The sequence below is a fragment of the Mustela lutreola genome, chromosome 1, assembly GCF_030435805.1.
Source record: "Mustela lutreola isolate mMusLut2 chromosome 1, mMusLut2.pri, whole genome shotgun sequence".
Taxonomy (NCBI): domain Eukaryota; kingdom Metazoa; phylum Chordata; class Mammalia; order Carnivora; family Mustelidae; genus Mustela; species Mustela lutreola.
Genome location: NC_081290.1, coordinates 164640735 through 164661623, shown reverse-complemented (window position 1 = coordinate 164661623; position 20889 = coordinate 164640735). Strand labels below are relative to the sequence as shown.

General features: G+C 39.5%; 1 protein-coding gene across 2 annotated transcripts in view; it reads left to right on the top strand.

The window, feature by feature from the left end:
• Positions 1–1022: 1022 nt before the first annotated feature.
• Positions 1023–20889, top strand: part of XPO7 (exportin 7) — a 40550-nt gene continuing 20683 nt past the window's right edge. Inside the window, exons 1-13 of one of the 2 annotated variants that reach the window (XM_059178813.1) lie at positions 1023–1166; positions 1687–1833; positions 4073–4166; positions 4721–4887; positions 6048–6113; positions 8584–8688; positions 10049–10214; positions 10839–10912; positions 13011–13130; positions 16218–16364; positions 17543–17715; positions 19463–19656; positions 20319–20424. In XM_059178813.1, the coding sequence (XP_059034796.1) occupies positions 1146–1166; positions 1687–1833; positions 4073–4166; positions 4721–4887; positions 6048–6113; positions 8584–8688; positions 10049–10214; positions 10839–10912; positions 13011–13130; positions 16218–16364; positions 17543–17715; positions 19463–19656; positions 20319–20424 (1580 nt within the window). In that variant the 5' untranslated portion in view covers positions 1023–1145. Of the gene's footprint in view, positions 1167–1686; positions 1834–4072; positions 4167–4720; positions 4888–6047; positions 6141–8583; positions 8689–10048; positions 10215–10838; positions 10913–13010; positions 13131–16217; positions 16365–17542; positions 17716–19462; positions 19657–20318; positions 20425–20889 lie in introns of both variants that reach the window. The other variant, XM_059178803.1, reaches the window with a different exon arrangement.

The following is a 20889-nucleotide window of genomic DNA, read 5'->3' as shown; positions in this document are numbered from 1 at the left end:
CAGCCTGCTAGGTTGAAACTAAACCTTGTGAAGGAGATTTAATCCCTTGCTTAGGAGTGTGGGGATTTAAAATTAAACTGATTCATTTATCGGTAAGATCTTGGGCCAGTATTGTAAGTGTATCACTTTCACTTGTGTTTATGAAATATATGTAATTAATTCGCCTTATCCTCTATTCCTTGTGTTCATAAGCTTCTGAAGAATCAGGTGCTACTTATGGAACTTCACTGAGATCTGACTTTTTTACAAGTGCAGTTTCCTCTGTGCTTTTAAATTCAAGAAGGTATGAAGTAAGACTCCTGGAAGTCAGAGAGGAACAAATTAAACATACGGCCAGAGTCCCAAGATACTTTGAAGGGTGGTTGGTTGATTTTGTTTTGGAGTAGGGGATGTTGGGTCTGTTGTTGGGGAGCTCTCTGAAGTGAGACTGCTGGTCTTAGAGTATCAGTATTTGTCTTTCTTGTTTCCTTTAGGTTAATGTTTGAAATTTATTAATCAGGTTGAGTAAAATAGGTATCCTGCCCTAAGGGTTTTCCTGCTTAGTGCAAAAGCTGTGATTTATAAAAGAACACCATAATAAAGTGATCATGAAAAGCCTTGGGCAGACAGGCTGTGTAAGAAATTGTAGGCTATTTACCCAGGTCAGTTTGTTTAATTATTATCATTATTATTGTTGTTGTTGTTATTTCTGTTTCTGTCAGAATTGTCATTTCTAATAGTAGGATCCCTCAGACTGTTTAAACCTAATCTTGCTTGCTACTGTAGATAATAGGCTGATTTCTTCTTAAAGTCCAAACCATTCCTTTAAAGACTAACAGATGTTTGCCCTCTCCAGTCAGTGAAAGGTGACAGTTAAGTGAACTCTTACTGGTTTCTTTCCTCTTTGCTTTTCAACACCACATTCAGTGGAGGTAGATTTGCATCCCTTTGGGTTTTTGACTAAAGCACACACCCATCCCCTTCCTGCCTCCTTGGAACTGGTTCAAGATTTGGAGAGAAGGGTTTGTTTGGGGGCGTTTCCCTGGTCTTATCTCCGTCTGAGCATATGTGAGGGTTGAATTTATTTTGACCCTTCCACTTTAAATTTGGAACCGAAGCAAGAGTTTAAAGTACGACAGGAGGAGAGAGTCCGCTGAACTTGAAACATGAGAGATCCAGGGAGGAAGGTGCGTACTTGCATTCTGAAGCTTTCTCATAGAGGTTGGCCATCTTTATTGGCACACATAATTGTGAGCTAATAACTACTAGGAAAAGGCAAAATACTTAAAATTATATAAAGATATATGTGACACTTATGTTGTATGTTTATGTGTTTAATTTTATAGCAGTGCCTCCAGTATTGTTTTGAAGTTGTTGACAAGAAGTAAATTCTGAATTTTTATTTGAAGGCCTTTAGGAAAAGCTTAGGAGGATGGGTATTTGCAAGGAAAAATGAATATATCATTTGCAATTGATCTCTAACAGAATGACTTAAAAAGTATAGGTATTTTACCATTTTGTCTTCTAAAATATAAAATTTTAAAAGCTATAAATAATTAGATAAAGGTCACCCAGATTCTCCTCAGAGTTGAGAAGCAGGTCTCTCTCCATTGATTATTACTTATCTTCATCTAGAGATTTTGTGCACAGTACCTTGTGTATAAATAGTAGGCTGGACTGATTTCTTTCTTGACTGATCTTTTCCAGAGCCTGGCCCAACTAGAGAATCTGTGCAAACAGCTTTATGAGACAACAGACACAACTACTCGACTCCAGGCAGAGAAAGCCTTGGTTGAATTCACCAACAGCCCTGATTGCCTGAGCAAGTGCCAGCTACTCCTCGAAAGAGGAAGTGTACGTAAGATTTGAAAAATCCGGAAGGGTAATAGAGGTTTAGGAAAATACATTCAAAGTTTAAGGATGGATTGGGATAGCTTGTGTTCCTTAGTTCTTCTAGGTGCCTCTCTGCCTTCTTAATTTCACCTTTAAAAAGCATCATCGCTAACTGCCAGGTTGATAGTAAAAGGACACACAGCCTCATCAGGAAAATCTCATTGAACATATATTGTGTTCTGTCATTTTTCACCTTGAATCACATTTCTGGGACTTTCTTTCTGTTTTTCACACTTAAGTACCACCTCGTACCCTTTACAAAGAAGACAGGGCTATATACGCATGACCCTTCTTACTCAACATAGCCCATGTCACCGTGCAAGCGCCGTAGTGGTCGCTGTGCTGCCTCCTGTGCCACAGCTGCTGCATATTGCCCTCGAGCCCTGGGGGGAACGTTCCACAAGGAAAACCACAAGAGGTCAAGAGTTTTAAAATGGAATCAGAGCCTCTCAGGGCTTGAAAATGGCAGTGCAGTGATCAGTATAATACGAGACATAGTTTGATTAAATTAGTACTGGGGGCAAGATGGAGGTCTTAGGAAGGCTAAGAATCCAACAAGGGTATCCTGAAAGGGCCTGAGAGAGTCAGCCCCAGCTAGACCAGCAGCTAGCACTCTTACCTCAGACTGGAAGGACATGTGGAAAGAACAAAAGCAGTTAATTTGTTTTGAGGGTAAAATTCTAGATGACTTCATATTTTCATTTTCACTGACAATGTTATAGTATTTGTTCAGTTGGCTAAAAATTATCCTCTAGTGGCTGAGAGAGTGAACTCTTTCCAAGCATAGGAAAGTTACAGAGCCCTGGTCAGAGATGGTACAGTGCTCTGCTCTGTTTTTGCATGTAGTATGTTGTATATTTCTTCCCAGTCCCTTAGTCTTAAGATTGACCCACTTACACTCGTATATTTTATGCTACGGGAGATGCATGACCAGCTCTTCCAGGTGACTCCCACTGGAGCCCCACGGTATCATCTCTGACCCTGTTAACTCTGGAGCCTCAGGTTGACAGTCAGTAAATAAATCAAGCTGCAGTAAAACAGGATTGGTGCAGTACTAAGAACAATTACAGTGCAATCTTCCTTTTAATCTCTGCTGACATCTTAGTAACTAAGCAGGTTTATTGGAATTATGTCTAGAAACCATTTAGATGTTGTGTAATGTATAGTTACGATTGTATGCTGTGTTCTATATTTAGAGTAGCCTCTCTTGCGTTATCACTACTCTAATGAATTGAAACCATGTTCAGGAGTGTTGAATAAAAATCACATATCAAAATCACTTTATAGATTTTTTTCTTAAGCATAAACTTTTTTATAACTGATGCCATTATGCAGTGCCTGTGGATCCTGTCTTAAGAATTTTTAGTGTTACAGGAAATTATCCTTAACCCTTAATTAAATTGTTTTAATAGTCCGGAGTCTGTCCCTGTTATAGGACATTATCATAATAGAGCCACATGGAAGAATTTGCTCACGGCTCTTTTTTATACATTATGATCAATTAGTATGCCAGAATATTCTATTCTCCATAAGGTTAAAATGCATAAAATCCACATGTGAGAATATGATAATGCTATTCCCTTGCACAGTACATAGATTTTCTTTCTCACAAATAATTGTTACAAATTTACTTTAAAACTAGCATATGCATTGCCCGAAGCTGTATCTGATTGATAGCTGTGCTGATGTAAACATACAGTTCAGGGATTAACTCTACAGCATAATGTAATGGCTCTCTCTAATGCTGCTTTTTTTTTTTTTTTTTAACTTTGTAATGGTACACTTTAGCATTATTTTAAGTTGAAACTTTTTGAAGCATCACTATAATGAGGATTTTGACAGAAGATTTCTTGGTAAATGAAAGAAGAGATCCATCTTCTAAAGATCTGTTTTCTTAATATCTTTCTGAAGCAATCCTCTCCAGTATGGGCCCCCTCTAAGTGATACAAAATCTGCCCTGGATTCAGTTCGATCAGGCCATTCATGTCATACTTACCTTGTTCATAACCGAAATCAGTTCAAAGAACATATACTTTGTGTGGGACTCATTTTTCCTAGACCCTCTAAAATGTGGAGGATCAAATATGGCGGAACTGATTAATATATCTTGAATCTCAGCATAGAACTCCAAATAAAAAACCTCATGACTGACTAACTCAATAAAACTGAATTCTGAGTCCTTTTCCCCGTCTTTCCACAGTCCTCTTACTCCCAGTTACTGGCAGCTACATGCCTTACAAAGCTTGTATCACGCACAAACAACCCTCTACCATTGGAGCAACGCATAGATATTCGTAAGTAGAGAATTAATCTGTTTTCAAGAAATTAGTTTGTTTAGTGATGAGCTAGTAATAGTTAAATTCACATTGCTTGTTTGATAATGTTCTGAAATTGGTAAGCATATAAAATATGTAGAATCCAGTCCCCCCCCCAAATTTAGGGCTTTTGAAAGTGAAGAGGACCTTTTATAATTATTTCTAGATAAAGTTTTAAATCATCCCTTTTGTTGTCAGGAGGTTTCTTTCACTCAGTCTTTATGGCCATTAATAACAAAGAAAAATGTTAAAGATTTTGAATTCTGTGCAGGCGTGTTACTTAACTATCTGGGAGTGGATTAAAGGCTGCCATACTCTTGAGTCTTCATTGTGACAAGTATAACATCCTGAATTAGAAAGCCTACTAATCTTAAATTCAGAGTCCCATTTCTCAATCGCATTAAGAATTAAGGAAATACAACAGAAACAAGAATTAAGAGAGTTTAAGGTTTAAGGGTCTTGGATGTTTGATATAAAGATGTGTGCCCTTCCCTGGCAGAGCTTTCTATTACGTGGATTTTTTTGTTTTGTAGGGAACTATGTGCTCAACTACCTTGCCACTCGGCCAAAGTTGGCTACTTTTGTGACACAAGCACTTATTCAGTTATATGCCAGAATCACAAAACTGGGCTGGTTTGACTGTCAGAAGGATGACTACGTCTTCAGAAATGCAATCACAGACGTCACAAGGTTCTTACAGGTATGATTATATATATGTGATGTAGTAGGAATGTGAGAAGCAACATGTATATGCTTACATAGTGATCTACTTTTTAGAAATTACACAAAATGAAATTATTTTGTACGTTATCTTCTGTGTCTTTTTTGCCTTTAATATTGCTTGGCTTTACATGTTTACATGTCAGCACAGGCCAACACCATTTTTTCTTTTTTTTTTTTTTTTTTTTTTTTTATTTTATTTTTTTTTACAAACCCTTGTGTCGAGGGCTAACTTTCAATAGATCGCAGCGAGGGAGCTGCTCTGCTACGTACGAAACCCCGACAACACCATTTTTTCTAATGCCTGTATACTATTCCAATCTGAAAATACCATCGCTTAATTAAATAATGTCTTGTAGGTAGACATTTAGTTTGGTTCTGTACTTTGACTGTTAAGTAAACACTTCAGTGAATATCCAAACATAATATACGCCTGTCAAACTTGGATTATAACGAGTGTGTTTGTAGGGTGAATTCCTACCCTTAGAATTATACAATCAAAGGGATGTGTGTATTCTTGGCTTTCAGAGATATTTCCAAATTATCCTCAAAAAAAAGTTGTTTCCCTACAACAGCTAAAAGAGTGCCTGCCTATTCTTCTGTACCTCCACCCTGGGAGCTCAGCTTTTTTATTTTTCCAATTTAATAAAAAAAAGAATTAGTATCTCAGCGTTTGAGTTAGGAATGAGACAGAACAAATTTTCATACGTTAATATACTACTAGTCTTTTTTCTGTGAACTTCCCATTTATATCTTACTTAAAATTTTAAAAATCTGGCTCTTTGGTTTTTTTCTTATTGTTACATGTAGTCTTTTTATGTGAATTACGTTATGCACCCATTTGTCACGTAAGTGTATTTTGCCAGTTTTTCTTTGTATAATGGATATGGTATAATGCACATGACTATTTATTAAATTCAAAAGGTTTCAGTCTTGATGAAATTAGATTTAGCACTCTTTCTCTGTGGCGGTTACGTTTCATGTCCTGCAAAGCAACAGTTTTAAACTACAATTCCTTGCTGCCTTATCTCGGTAGTTCCCTAGCTACACAGGGTTCTGCCATTTCGAAAGCATGGCTGCAGGGCCATGGCCAGAGTCATGCTGCACACACCAACGTCTGCCTTGCCTTGTTTTTACCAGGATAGTGTTGAGTACTGCATCATTGGCGTCACAATTTTATCTCAGCTAACCAATGAAATTAATCAAGTAAGTGCTACAGCCTTCCTCATTGAAGTAAGTGCCATATTTTTTCTTAGTATTGGTGTTTTCTGCTTTGTGTGGGATGATCTTTTTTGGCAGTTGTGTGCTTTTGCGGTAAGTGATTAATGCCCTTTGAAACAATAGTTCCAGTGGATTTTCCTCTGTACATGCAGCCTACCTCGTTCTTAATATCCTGGTCCCGGTCTGCCTCCAGAACATTTTATCCGCCCATCAGCTCTCCTTACTGGTATTAATGTTCATTGTGAGAGATGAGAGCAACATTCCTAAGTTAAAACCTTAGTAAATTACTGCTTTGCTAATGAAAGAGAATGCATCCAAAAAGGGGATCACAAAAGTGGAATAGAATATCTGCTAAATAATTACCATGTATTTATTACCATTTAAAACTCAATTCGCAAGTGCTACTATTAAAGACTTTTCTGGTCATCTTTTTAGAATGCTTAAGACATTCTGCTAAATACAATAACTTTTTGAATAGTCCTTGTCACAGGTTACTACAGAGGAAACACCAGTGGCTTTCTTTTGCTGTGGCTATTATTTTTTATTTTAGTCATTTACTTTTGTATCCAGCTAAAATTTTGTAATTATTGAATAGGCCAGTATTAATATTAGTTGTGACATCTCACCCTTCAGTCGCCAGCTGTGAATTACCTCGGCATCACTGTTGCTACTGCGCATATTTATATAGACCTTTTTATTAACCTTGAGAAATTTTAACTGTGAGGTAGTACTGTTCTAAATGCATCGGCTTCTAGTTACTTAAACTCTGGAGTCCATACTTTGTTCTCTGTCACATGCGATCCCCACCATGGTCAGTAATTATCAGAATAATAATGGAGTGACTACTATGCAGCAGGCGCTGTTCTGAGCACTGGTAGCAGCTAATTTTTATTCTCACCTTAGTCCTGGGACATAGGTTCCGTGGCTGTACCATTTTCTAGATGAGGAAGCTGAAGCACATAAGGGTCAATAATTCGCCTAAAGTATCACAGTTAGCAGGCAACAATATCTGAATTTGAACCCACATCATCTTATTCCAGAGCCTTTGCTCTTAACAAGTAACTTCTTATTGAGCCACTGTTACCTTTGTAATATGAGAGCACTCATTAACTGAGGACAGAGATTGTGGGGTTAATGTTCTCCTTGTGGAAGCTTGGCCCCGCATAGTACACCAATATTGATATATTTTAAAACTTCAAAATTTTGTCTTTCTTAATGGAACAGTAGAAATGTGTGTAATGTACTTAATGTATGCAGTTATTCTCTGTGTTATCATCAGCATACCTGATTACATATGGAAAATGGTCTATAAACTGGCAATGTCATACTATCCAAGATATTTATGATAACACAGTGACACTGAAGCTAGAATTGGGGGATATTTTGAACCTCTGCAAAACTTAGTTTTCCCTTCTTTTTTTGGTTGTCAGATTTAAATCAGAAAGCATATTTCTTTTACCAGCCCTGTCTGAACTTAGAAATAAAATCAAGAGGAGGGGTACCTGGCTGGCTCAGAGGAGCATGTGACTCTTGATCTCGGGGTCATGAGTTCGAGCCCCACATTGGGTGTAGACTACATAAGTAAATGAAGCTTTAAAAAAAAAGAAAAATCAAGGGGAGTCCATAACTTGATTGTCAGAAATCTTGCTGCATTATTCTTTAACATGCCAACAGCAGATGAGCCCTCTCCTGAATGAACTGATTGGTATATAGAATAGAAGAGATTTAAGCTTACAGGAGGTGGTTGGACTAAAAATTCCCTTGGTAACCTTGAAATCCCTTTGTTCTGCTTACTGAAGTGCCTGTGTGTCAAGAATAGAGGGCATACTAAAGAAGTAAAAACAGAGTTCTTAACCATAAAAACCTTTAACATTTGGCTGAAGAGAGAGGAACAGAGGAAACAGTGAGAGACTGATGCTCCCCTTCAATTAAGTGCTCACTTCTAGAATAGAGACTATGTGTTAAAATAGGTTAGAGAAGCGGGGAGTATCATGGGCTATTGTCAGTCATCCTAAGTTCATGGCTGTCAGTTAAAGACTGCTTTGGAAATTCTGTGGTGACTTTAGCCTCAGGTGGATTGTTTACCAAGCTTTACCACTATCTGTTTCTGAGACTAAGCCACAATACAATATGCTAGAAATTATTAACAGTATCTGCCAGCAGTTGGTTAAATTTTACCTCCCTAAATGTGGAGGAAATTAAAACTGCAGTGGAGATGCTCATCCATCTTTCTGTCTTCTGTCTGTAAGCTATAGACCCATCCTGACTAGCTGTTAGCAGCTTATTGTCCTTTGCATCCTCTCATTATTTGCGAGTTAACAGTGATTTAAACATTAAAAAGGTATTTTGTGTGTAAGTTGGTTTTATTGGAAATCCTAGTTTACTTGATGTCTATATGAAAATTTTTTCTTTGCAATTAATTCTAAAACTTGAATTGGTTTATCTTTTTGCGCAGGCCGACACCACGCATCCTTTAACCAAGCACAGAAAAATAGCCTCTTCTTTCCGAGATTCATCGTTATTTGATATCTTCACACTTTCCTGCAATTTACTAAAACAGGTGAGATTGTAGGTTGGATCCTGCTTCCCAGTCCCCTTTGAAAGGATGAGAATGAGTTGGGACCTGTTAAAGGTCAGCTCTAAGCTCACCCCTTGAGAGTTGGTGCAGCTCTAACCATTACCATCTCTCACACGACACCGGTCTCCAAGATGTGGAAGAAAGTACCATACTGACCACTGACTCTAGAGAGGGGATTGCGCTTGCCTTATTTCAGAGCTCTTCCCTTAAGCAAAGCACAGTAAGTGAACACGTATCCCAGGGAATCTGGTTTAACACAAAGTTTGGGATTTTGTTGTTTGCTTTTTTATACCCACATAAAATCTTCCTGCATGGAATAAAAGCATGTTAGCTTTATGGTGTTTGGATTCTTAGAGCTCTAAAAGCAGGTTCTGACTGCATTGTTAGCATACTGAAACAGGCTGGCTCCCCTGCCCCCTGCTGAGTTTCAGGCGGCACATAAACAAGCAGCATCTGTAAGGAAAAGTAGATTTTGAATTTCTAACATCCATTTAGATTTCATAACCTGAAGGGGTAGACAGTTACCACATAAGGAAATTACCTGTTTTAAAATGGAAAATGGATGTTCAAGTTCATTTATGAATGAGTTGAACTAGGAAAGAAATGCTCACCTGTGAGTCTTACACGTTTATAACAGTCTATATGGACCTCCCTGTAGAAAACTAGATGGGGTTAGCGTCTGGCTGTTTGTTCATTTTGGGTGGTTTGGTTTGGTGTTTTGTGTGTTTTTTTTGTTCTTAGTCTCATTTTCCCTTATGTCGTGAGTTTTAGAAGCAAGTTTAGATTCTTTGTGTTGTCCGCGTTAATGATGTTCATCTTTTCCCTTAATTACCTAGTTCTACCTCAGAATTCCCAAACAATCCTTGGGTTGGGCAAGCTACCTGGCAACAGCTATTATACACCCTGAAGGGGGAAAGCTTTTGAGAAAACTGAGGATTGACTCTTTCTGGCTGATACCATCAAACCAATTAGCCACCTAGTCACTGAGGTCTCCAGCGCCATCTAGATATAACCAGGATCTCACAGCAAATGGAGTAACCACCCATCCCGTATGGCTTCAGAATCCCCTGTGGCCACTATGTCTACAACATGTAAACCTTACGTGTCAAAAGGGGGATTTCTTTAAATACCAGTTTCGTGTTTTTATAGTAAATAAGCAGCTAGGGTTTTCACAATGACATTAAGGTGACAGAAGTGCAGCCCCTTTTGCAGGGGAAACATCACTTCATTGAGTTGAAATACTGCCTTCCTTTTCTGGCTTAACAGCCTTCTAAGGAGTCTGGCAGCAAACTTGGAAGAGAGGAGTGATTGTTTGGGGCTCATTATATGGTAATTTTTACAGGCTTCAGGAAAGAATCTAAACTTGAATGATGAAAGTCAGCATGGCTTACTCATGCAACTGCTCAAACTCACTCATAACTGCCTAAACTTTGATTTCATCGGCACTTCTACTGATGAGTCCTCAGATGACCTGTGCACAGTACAGATTCCCACCAGCTGGAGATCAGGTAGGAGTACTGCACCCCCGGGAACAGACTGCTGCTCAGCCCCACATCATGTCTGCCGGATGGTCTGAGGAACCCCTGGAGATCCCTTGCTTGCTTTTAGAGAAAACTTAGAAAGTCAGCATCTATCTTGATACAGTGAGGAAGAGGGTGTTGAAGGAACCTTACTTGGGTTTCCTAGCTTGGGGAGGACTTTTTTAATTACTGGGTTACTAACAGATGTGAGTTTGACCTTCTCACATTCATCACCTAGGGATTCCTTACTCATTTGAGGTCATTTCTAGGTTTAAACATGAAACCAAAGAAAAGAACGTGTGCTTATGCTTGTTTTTACGTTTTTCAGAATCAAACTTCTTTCTTTGAACATAGCCCTGATTGTCTTAAGTTCTCTGGGGGTCATAGGAATGAATCTGTTCTTTAGAGGAGGTAAAACCTAGTGCTTTAAAAAATAAAACAAAACAAAAACAAACAAACAAACAAAAAAAACAGGAAAAACCCCAAAGCCCTTCTTAGCTTATCCCTTGAAAGGAACCCTGTGAGAGGAGGTGCCCCCCAGTACATAGTGCTGTAAGTGTGTCACTAGCAACAAGCGACGTACTCAGTAATGGTTCCTTTGTCTTTTTTCAGCGTTCTTAGATTCTTCAACTCTGCAGCTGTTTTTTGACCTGTATCATTCCATCCCTCCTTCATTTTCACCTCTGGTGAGTCAGGACCACAGTTTCTAAAGCCCCACCTACATCCAAAAAGTAGCAGTGGTGAATGAGCCTTACGCTCATTCATTCTGTCGTACAAAATCATCCAAGTGAAGCATACAAATGCTAGGGTTAGTTATTTAGCCTTTTGTGGTAAAGCTTGTAGCCTAAAGGTTCTCGTAGTGAAGAGAATTAATTTAATTCTCTTTAAATTATTCCTGTCTAGTGACAAATTGCTGTAAATGCCAAGCTCTTCTGTCTCATCTTGAATCTGACTTTATACTGTACCTCAAACAGCCACAAGCTAGAGTGTGTGTGTGGGAGGGGTTGGGGGGGGGGGATTCAGCTTGTGTTGTCTAACTGAAGATTATCCTGCCCAAGAAAATTTTTTTTTTTTACGATTTTATTTATTTATTTGACAGACAGAGATAACAAGTAGGCAGAGAGGAAGGCAGACAGAGAGAGGGAGAAGCAGGCTCCCTGCTGAGCAGAGAGCCCGATGTGGGGCTCGATCCCAGGACCCTGGGATCATGACCTGAGCCGAAGGCAGAAGCTTTAACCCACTGAGCCACCCAGGTGCCCCCCAAGAAAATTTTTGAAAGTCCTTCAGGCACATGTTACATAAGTGATAAATGGAAGCTGTGAGGAGAAGGTAAATTTGAATACCGTCCTGGATAACATTACAGAGCTCTTGGAAATGATGCATTTTTCTCCTTTAAAGCAGTAATTAGGGCGCCTGGGTGGCTCAGTGGGTTAAGCCGCTGCCTTCGGCTCAGGTCGTGATCTCAGGGTCCTGGGATCAAGCCCCGCATAGGGCTCTATGCTCAGCAAGGAGCCTGCTTCCTCCTCTCTCTCTCTGCCTGCCTCTCTGCCTACTTGTGATCTCTCTGTCAAATAAATAAATAAAATCTTTTAAAAAAAAAAAAAAAGGCAGTAATTAACCTCGTCAAATTTCAAAATTCACCCAGGTCCTGAAAGACATTGGCCTAGTATTTCAGATTATTTCATGTAAATTGCTAACGTACAAAGCACACAGATAAGAAGACAGTAAAGTAATGGGTGTTTTACACAGTGTTTCTACAGTAGGCTGTTTTCCTGGTTATTACGATACTTTTCCACATGTAGACCTTAGCTTTAGTAGAAATGTGAATTCAGTGTTGTTTGTATCTTTAAGTTTACTTCAGGAAAAGGTAGCTCACTGGAGAGGTAGTTCATGAAAAGACTATTAGTAAAGATGTGGGCAACACTAAGGGAATCTAGCCAGGGGTGGTGAGGTGAGGTATACCCTCTAGGGTGTACAGTAGTAGGGAGCCCCAGATGGCAAGGGGTAGGAAACCCTGGAAAGAACTGAAGCTGTGGCCTAGGCTAGGGCTGGGCGCAGAGGGAGGGACACTGCCATTCATGGCCTAGCCAGGGGTCCACAGGGGTTACCTCTTTCTTCCTGCCCTTAATCTCTTGCTAGTACTTTCTAGTGGTTGAAGCCTACTGGAGGCAGGAGGGAGGGGGAGCTGTGGCTCTAAATGGACAGAAGAAGTCAGCCTCCCAGGGAACAGAGCAGTGTGGAGAAGGATAGAAGACAGATCTGGAGGGGCAGACAGTATAAATACCTAGCACAGTGGGGAAAGGGGAAAGGTTTTCAGGGTAAAGCCTGTTCTTTTCAGAACACAGATCTAGCTTGGTTATTTCATTATGGCAAAGCCTGATTAGCCAAAAGTCTTAGTGAAGCAGAGAAAACGACACCTAAAGCTTTCTTAACCTACAAATTGTATGGTATTTCCAAGCCTTAAATACATATCTTAAAAGAATCAAAGAAGCCATTGGGTGGTCAAAGAATAATACCTAAGTGAATTTCCAGACTGAATTTAACTAATTGTTATGGTAACTTGGATCTAATGATCTTTTTTTTTTCTTTTAATAAAGCTGTTTCCAGTATCCTCAGCTGTACTCTTCTTGATCTTTCTGTATCATGGTAATAGTACGGAGGTTGAAAGAACAGTTAATAGCATATGCAAGGAAGAATATTCTAGGAGGGGAAAGAGGGAAAAGATAATATGGAGTAGCTGTATCATCTTTTTAATCAGTTGTGTTTGGTTGTGCCTGTTCTTAGGTACTATCCTGCTTAGTACAGATTGCCTCAGTCAGAAGATCCCTGTTTAACAATGCAGAGAGGGCCAAGTTTCTCTCACATCTTGTTGATGGTGTTAAGCGAATACTGGAAAACCCACAGGTAAGATTTTTGAGAATTTACTATTTGAATACATATTTAAATACATGTTGTGTGTGGATGTGTGTAATTAGTATATGCCTCTCTATTGAATCCGAAGGAACTACCATCTAGAAGCCACACTTAGCAGAAACCTAGAGAACACTTCAGTGTGTCATTCTCAGAAGGTTTAACTGAGTCTGTATCTGTCGGCAGATTTTTTTCCTTTAAGATTTTATTTATCAGAGAGAGAGTACAAGTAGGGGGAGCGGCAAGCAGAGGGAGAAGCAGGCTCCCTGCTGAGCACAGAGCCTGATGCAGGACTTGATCCCAGGACCCTGGCATCATGACCTGAGCGGCTTAACCGATGGAGCCACCCAGGTGTCCTATAGGCAGATTCTTGAAAATGTTTACCCAAATGAGGAATTTGTATCCTCTAGCTTCAAGAATGCAGGAGTTAGGGGAAAGGACCACTTGGACACAGGAAAATAAGACAGCTGGTCATTTTTCCCCCAAGAAATTAAGAATTCAGAGTTTGGTTTTTGTTTCTGTTTCCTTTTTTTTTTTTTTTTTTTTTTTTTTTTTTAATATACATTATTTACCCAAGTGTGTAGGTCTGCTTTTAGATGGAAAGGGAGATACTGCCCATCTGGTATTCATTGCGTAACTCAATTGGCCTTTTTGTGTTTTTCATTTCCAGAGATTCAGCCAACACCTACTTTTTTTTAAAGTGCCACTCCTCTACACTAGAAAATACCATACAAGCATTTTGTTTTTAAATATACTCAGTTCTGTCCCTCTTTTTAATAATTCTTTTTTTTTAACCGAAGTATAGTTGACTGAGAATGTACATCAGTTTCAGATGTACAACATAGTGAAACAACTCTGTACATTGTGTTATGCCCACCGCAAGTGTGGCTACCATTTGTCACCACACAAGGCTATTATAGTACCATTGACTATATTCCCTGTGCTGTACCTTTTCTCCTCATGACTTCTTCACTGCATAACTGAAAGCCTGTGGCTCCCACTCCCCTTCATCCATTTTTGGCCATCCTGCCCATTGCCTCCCCTCTGGCTACCCTTTGTTCTCTGTATTTATGAGTCTGTCTCTGCTTTTTTTGTTGTTGTTTATTTGTTCATTTGTTTTATTTTTTTAGAGTCTATATATAAGTGAAATCCTCTGGTATTTGTCTTTCATTTGACTCATTTAGTTCACTTTGACTCACATAGTACCCTCTAGGTCCTTCTACATTGTCGCAAATGGCCAGATGTGAGTCTTTTTTATGGTTGAGCAATGTAATACATTGTATGTATATGTATGTGTATGTGTATACATATGTGTGTGTGTGTGTATATATGGTACATATATATAGACCACTTCTTTATCCATTCATCTATCATTGTACACTTAGGTTGCTTCCATATCTTGGTTATTGTAAATAATGCCGCGTACACATAGGGTTGCATATATCTTTTCAGATTAGTGTTTTTGTTTTCCTTGAGTAGTTACCCAGTAGTGGAATTACTGGATCACACAGTATTTTTATTTTTAATTTTTTGAGGAACCTTCATACTGTTTTCCACAGAGGCTCTATCAGTTCATATTCCCACCAACAGTGCATGAGAGTTCATTTTTCTCCACATCCTTACCAGCGCTTGTTCTTTCTTGTCTTTTGAAGTCAAGTTTGTAGGGTTTTGAGGGGGGGGGGGGTGTTGGTCTTTTGTTTTTGTTTTGTTCTGTTCTTTTAAGGAAGCTGTACACCCAGTGTGGGGTTCGAACTCACAACCCTGGGATCAAGGGTATATGCTCTTAAAAAAAAAAAAAGAGTAACGTGCTCTAATGACTCAGCCAGCCAGGTGCTCGAGGACTTCTTGTCTTTTTCTGACAAGTGTAAGGTGATATATCTCACTGTGGTTTGATGATGAGTGATGTTGAGCATGTTTTCATGTGTCTGTTGGCTATCTGTAGGTCTTCTTCAGAAAAATGTCTCTTCAGATCCTCTGCCCATTTTTTAACCAGATTGTTTTTTGGTGTTGAGTTGTTTATATATTTTGGATCCTAACCCCTTATAAGATATATCATATACAGGTATCTTCTCCCATTCAGTAGGTTGTCTTTTCATTTTGCTGATGGTTTCCTTCACTGTGCAAAAGCTTTTTATTTTGGTGTAGTCCCAGTAGTTTATTTTTGCCTTTGTTTGCCTTGCCTGAGGAGACATATTCAGAGAAGTGTTGCTGGGACAATGTCCAGGAGATGACTGCCTACATTTCTTCAAGGAGTTTTATGGTTTCAGTCTCACATTTAGATCTTTAATTCATTTTGAGTTTATTTTTGTGTATTTGTAAGAATGTGGTCCAGTTTTGGTTTTTTTGCATGTTTCTGTCTAGTTTTCCTAGCACCGTTTATTAAAGACTATTAAAAATGCATTTATTCATCCAACAAATACATAGAGCACCTACTATGTACCAGGGATGTGGTGGTGAACAAAATAAAGTATGCTTATCGAGGAATACCTACATAAGAAAACAATAAATATACCTATATAAGTGTAATATGCAAATAATCCAAAGTTTTTCATATAAGTATAAAGTAAAATATATAAAAATACTAATCTAGGAATTAAATTGTTACAGCAGTGATGATATAATGTAAATAAATTAAACATTTTTATGACTGTCACAGGAGTATAGCCTTATTTAATGATAAATTTGACAGAGGTAAAAATGAAAAATTCATGATCTTTGATCAGTGGGAAGCAAACAGACCAGAAATATCTTCAATTGTACCCCCTTTTCTGCTGCTAATTAACTTTACAGCTTTAAGCAAGTAATGTGATCCTTCTGAGCCTCCATTTCAGACTTTCAATTGAGGCTAATAATTTCATCCCACAGGATAATTGTTTTGAACAAATGAGATAGTAGATGTGACCATCTCTTTTTAAAGTGATTTTCTAAAAAATTGCTTTTGAACATTCTACGGATGTGTCATTAGAAGTGAGGACCTGTAGCTGAGAAGTTCAAGTAGATTCTCCCTTCCCCTTGTGCCATCCCCATTGTCATTCTGAAAGTATACATTTACATTTTATTTTCCTCCTGTGCTGTCACCAGAGCTTATCAGACCCAAACAATTACCATGAGTTTTGCAGACTGCTGGCCAGATTGAAGAGTAACTATCAACTGGGAGAATTAGTAAAGGTGGAAAACTACCCTGAGGTCATCCGATTGATAGCTAACTTCACAGTGACCAGCCTACAGGTTTGTCTTCTCTCGTATCTCGCCTGCACAGTGAAACCTCTTCTCTTGCTCATTGGTTTTGAACTTAAAAGAATACGGGCATACCTCATTTTATTGCACTTCATGGATCCTGTGTTCTTTACAAGTTGAATGTTTGTGGCAACCCTTCATTAAGCAAGTATGTCGGTGCCATTTTTCCAATAGCACTTGCTCGCTTCATGTGTAAGGAAGCTGTACACCCAGTGTGGGGTTCGAACTCATTGCATTTTGGCAATTCACAGGATATTTCAGGCCTTCTCATATTTAATATGGTGATCTGTGGTCAGTGATTACAGCTCAGGCGATGGTTAGCATTTTTAGCACCAAAATATTTTTTACTTAAGATATGTACTTTATGTTTTAGACATAATGTTATTGTACACTTACTGGACAATAGTGTAGTATGAAACAAAACTTTCTTATGTGCACTGGGAAACCAAAACACTCATTTGACTCGCTTTATTGCAGTGGTCTGGAATCAGACCTCTAGTAGTATCTCCAAGGTATGCCTGTATTCCCTCCCCCACCCCCGCCTGAATATAATATAGGGCAACCCTGCAGAGTAGTTATTGCAGCCTGATTGTTTGCCTTAAAGAAGTGCGAGGAGTTTGGTTAGAGGAACATGTGGGAATTGCAAGGATAATATTTAGCTTATCCCTCTGAAAAAACAAGATTGGAACATAGTGAGACAAAAGAGTCGAGAGAGAGCTAGTGACCTCTCTTAGTCATGTAATATAGGACAGTGGTTCTCAAATTTTATGGCTTGCATCAAAATCATCTGGAAAGTGTGATGAAAAACACAGGTTGCTTGTGTTTTACCCCCATAATTTCTGCTTCACTAGATCCAGAGTGGAGCCTTGGTGTCTCTGTGTCAAACAGGTTCTTCAGGTGATTCTCAGGGATACTAATGTTTGAGAACCACTTACACAAGGCTTTCCTTGTGGGAAGGCTTACACAACCAGTGTAGAGCAGCTCTTTTTATTAGATGCTTAATCTCCAAAATAATAAGCACATTAGATGAGTTGTCATGCACAGAACAAAGCCCATAAACATTTATCCCTTTCTTTTTTTTTAAGCCTTTATCCTTTGTGTCAAATGGCATGGGACTAATGTGTATAAAAAATGAGAAATATGCCTCCTGCTCTTTTGGTTTTCCTTAGCACTGGGAATTTGCCCCAAATAGTGTGCACTATCTCCTGAGCCTTTGGCAGCGGCTGGCAGCCTCTGTGCCATACGTGAAAGCCACAGAGCCCCACATGCTGGAAACTTATACTCCTGAGGTCACCAAAGCCTATATCACATCCCGTTTGGAATCTGTGCACATCATCCTGAGGTAAGGAAACTGGGACAGCCGCCTGGTGTCAGACTTGCCAGAGGTCAGACACCCAGTTGGCGAAAGCACACTTGACATGGGCCTCCTTGGAGCTGATGCCGTTAACGGCCGTTTCCTCATGTCAGCCGAATAGCAGGTGGAGCATAAAATCTGAGAGAACAGGCTTTCTCTGCAACATCCTCATTCATGTCCTCATTTTTCTGCCCTCCTTGGCGATCTCTTTGAATACAAGGTATATCATCAGTATTCTCTTTGTCCTTGCCGATGATTCCTTTTTAACATGACAGGAACATTTATAAGCTATAGATGATAAGAATTATGTGTAAGTTATAGGTGCTTTAGTTTCCTGAAGAAAGAAGTAGATAACTAAGACGACACAATCCAGAGCTTACCAGAAGAGGTAGAATCCTACGCAGCTAATTGCCGATTGCGTTACAGGAATGCATGGTTTCTGTCTACCTTGACTTGACCAGAAATCTATAGCTAAAGAAATGTTAGACCCTTTCAGAAATGACTTATAAAAAGTGAAGTTATTCTTGAGGGACCTTTCTTGTATGTGTGTATATCTGTATTTATATCTGTATTTTTTGTTGTTATTTTTCAGGGGAATTGGACTCTGAAGTTCTGGGTTTTGTTTTGTGTTTTTTTTAATCAGATCTTAATTGGCTCAGAGTCAAGTGCATTAAATTGTCATAAGAGTTATAGGCTCAATTGTTAATGACTTGAATCCTTTCAAAATTCAAGTATTTGTGAAGTCCCCTGGAAAGCATTGTTCTATCATCCATGTACTTTCTGTTCCTGAGGATTCAGCTGGTTTCAGTGAGGCGTTGTTGAGGAGTGGTTACAGGTGTGGGCTCTGGGTTGGAATAGCCAGTTAATAGCTGTGTGCTCTCGGGCAGGTTATTAAAAGGATTAAATTACTGTGTCTTGGCCCTGTATGTGGACCATAGTATACACACAGCTGTGACCTCTAGTTGTGATGGTCATTCTGGTGCAGCTGCTGGGTTGTCATACTGTGATGTAGCAACAGAAGAGGAGCTTGGAGTACAATGTGATTTTTAAGTCTAGCAACCGATACATAAGGTAGGACCTGGTATAGATTCACAGTGCATCCTCTGTGAGTCTAAAATCCAAGAAGTGAAAACTAAATTTTCTCATAGGTTGGAAACAGAACTCATTTGGTGGCAAAATTTGACATGTGCTAATATGAGACCATTTAGAGCCTTTTTGAAAACTTCAGCTTTGTATGACTCTTCCTGATGGTTAAACATTTTGCTATAGGAAAACTGTAGTTGCTACCCTGGAGAGTCCATTGAGGGTTCATAGCACATGCTAGAAGCATCATATTGCCTCTTTAAAATCTGAAGAGCTCTGAATTCCAAAACATATCTGGCCACAATGGCCCCACACAGGGACAGGATATGTGTAGTCCCAAAGGTACTTAGAGCCAAGAACAAGCAAGAAAGTAAAAACCAAGAGCTCCTAGGGTATGAAGCAAAGGACTGAAGGGATTGAGGCAGACGTTAAGGGAGCAGGAGTTCAGATCAAAAGCTAGACACCAACTCACAGAGTGTATCTAAAGCAGATGACTTTAGTATGACCATCTTCCCACTTTTTATATTATATGTTTCTTGGTAAAATGTAGTGCTGTTAAACGGTGGCTAAATGCAGAAGAACGAGAGGTGTCATAGTGGGGAAATCAATGGTATCTTTTAAGAGAGCCGCCTTCCTTTTCCCTTGGGAGCAGGGATGGCCTGGAAGACCCTCTGGAGGATACCGGCCTGGTGCAGCAGCAGCTGGACCAGCTGTCCACCATCGGTCGTTGTGAGTATGAGAAGACATGTGCACTCCTCGTGCAGTTGTTTGACCAGTCCGCCCAGTCCTATCAGGAGCTGCTGCAGAGTGCTAGTGCCAGCCCGATGGATATCGCGGTGCAGGAAGGTGAGTGGACAGTGCTGCAGCCTGAAAAGTGGTGCTATCCTTCTTCACTCACTGCCACCTCTCTTTCCTTCTTACCCCCCAAAAGGACTCTTCAATCATCCATCTTCTCCATCTACACAAAAGAATACTATGAATAAATGCCACAGGGCTAAGGGAGAGTAACTGAAATCGTGTCTAGGTGGATGTGTTTTTAACTTCCAAGAAAGTACTGGACTCTGGAGCTCCTGGATGGCTCAGTCGGTTAAACATCTGCCTTCAGCTCAGGTCATGATTCCAGAGTCCTGGGATCCAGCCCTGTGTCAGGCTTGCTGCTCAGCGGGAAGCCTGCTTCTCCCTCTCCCTCTGCCTGCTACTCCCCTGCTTGTGTTCTCTCTCTCAAATAAATAAAATTTTAAAAAGAAAAAAAAAGTACTGGACTCTAAAAATAATGACCTTGTCTCATAGGGGACTGTTGGTTATCTACTGAATTTCCCCTTGGCCTCACCCTTGCCAGAGCAGGGTGGTAGCTATGCTCAGTAAGAAAAATTAGACACTATAGCTTTACCATACTGTTCTTAAGATTACAGAAGCTCCTAGTAAGAAACACACCTCACTATGAGGAGATTTCGTCAATGAAATGACCGCTGGAGTCTAGACACTAACAGATCTTCTTCCTGTTGCAGGACGGCTGACGTGGCTGGTTTACATCATTGGCGCAGTGATCGGTGGCCGAGTTTCCTTTGCCAGCACTGACGAGCAAGATGCTATGGATGGCGAGCTTGTCTGTCGGTAGGTGCTCTCACAGAGTCTCTCCATTTCACAGCTTTGACCGAGACCCCTCCTTTTGGGTCCTAACATCACAGGAACTTGACATGCTTCTATTAATGCTTTCCTCCTTCTATATTGATAGAATATAATCTCAGGAAGCTGGTGTCGAGAAAATGAAGGACTGTTATAGCCCCAGCTTCAGACATTTTATAAATACAGCAAAAATTCTACCTACAGTCTTTACTGAAAACACATTTACAGTAATTCAGCAAGGAAATGATGGGTACAGAATTAGGAAAACCAGAATAGGGAGTAGCTTTTAGTTTTAAGGACAATATCTTAGAGTTAATGAAATGTGGACTGCTTTTTCCATAGCAGGGTAAGACTAAGAGGAAAATATGGTTCAGATATTCCCAAATACGGTATTACAGAGTTTCTTTTTTTTTTTTTTTTAAAGATTTTATTTATTTATTTGACAGAGAGAAA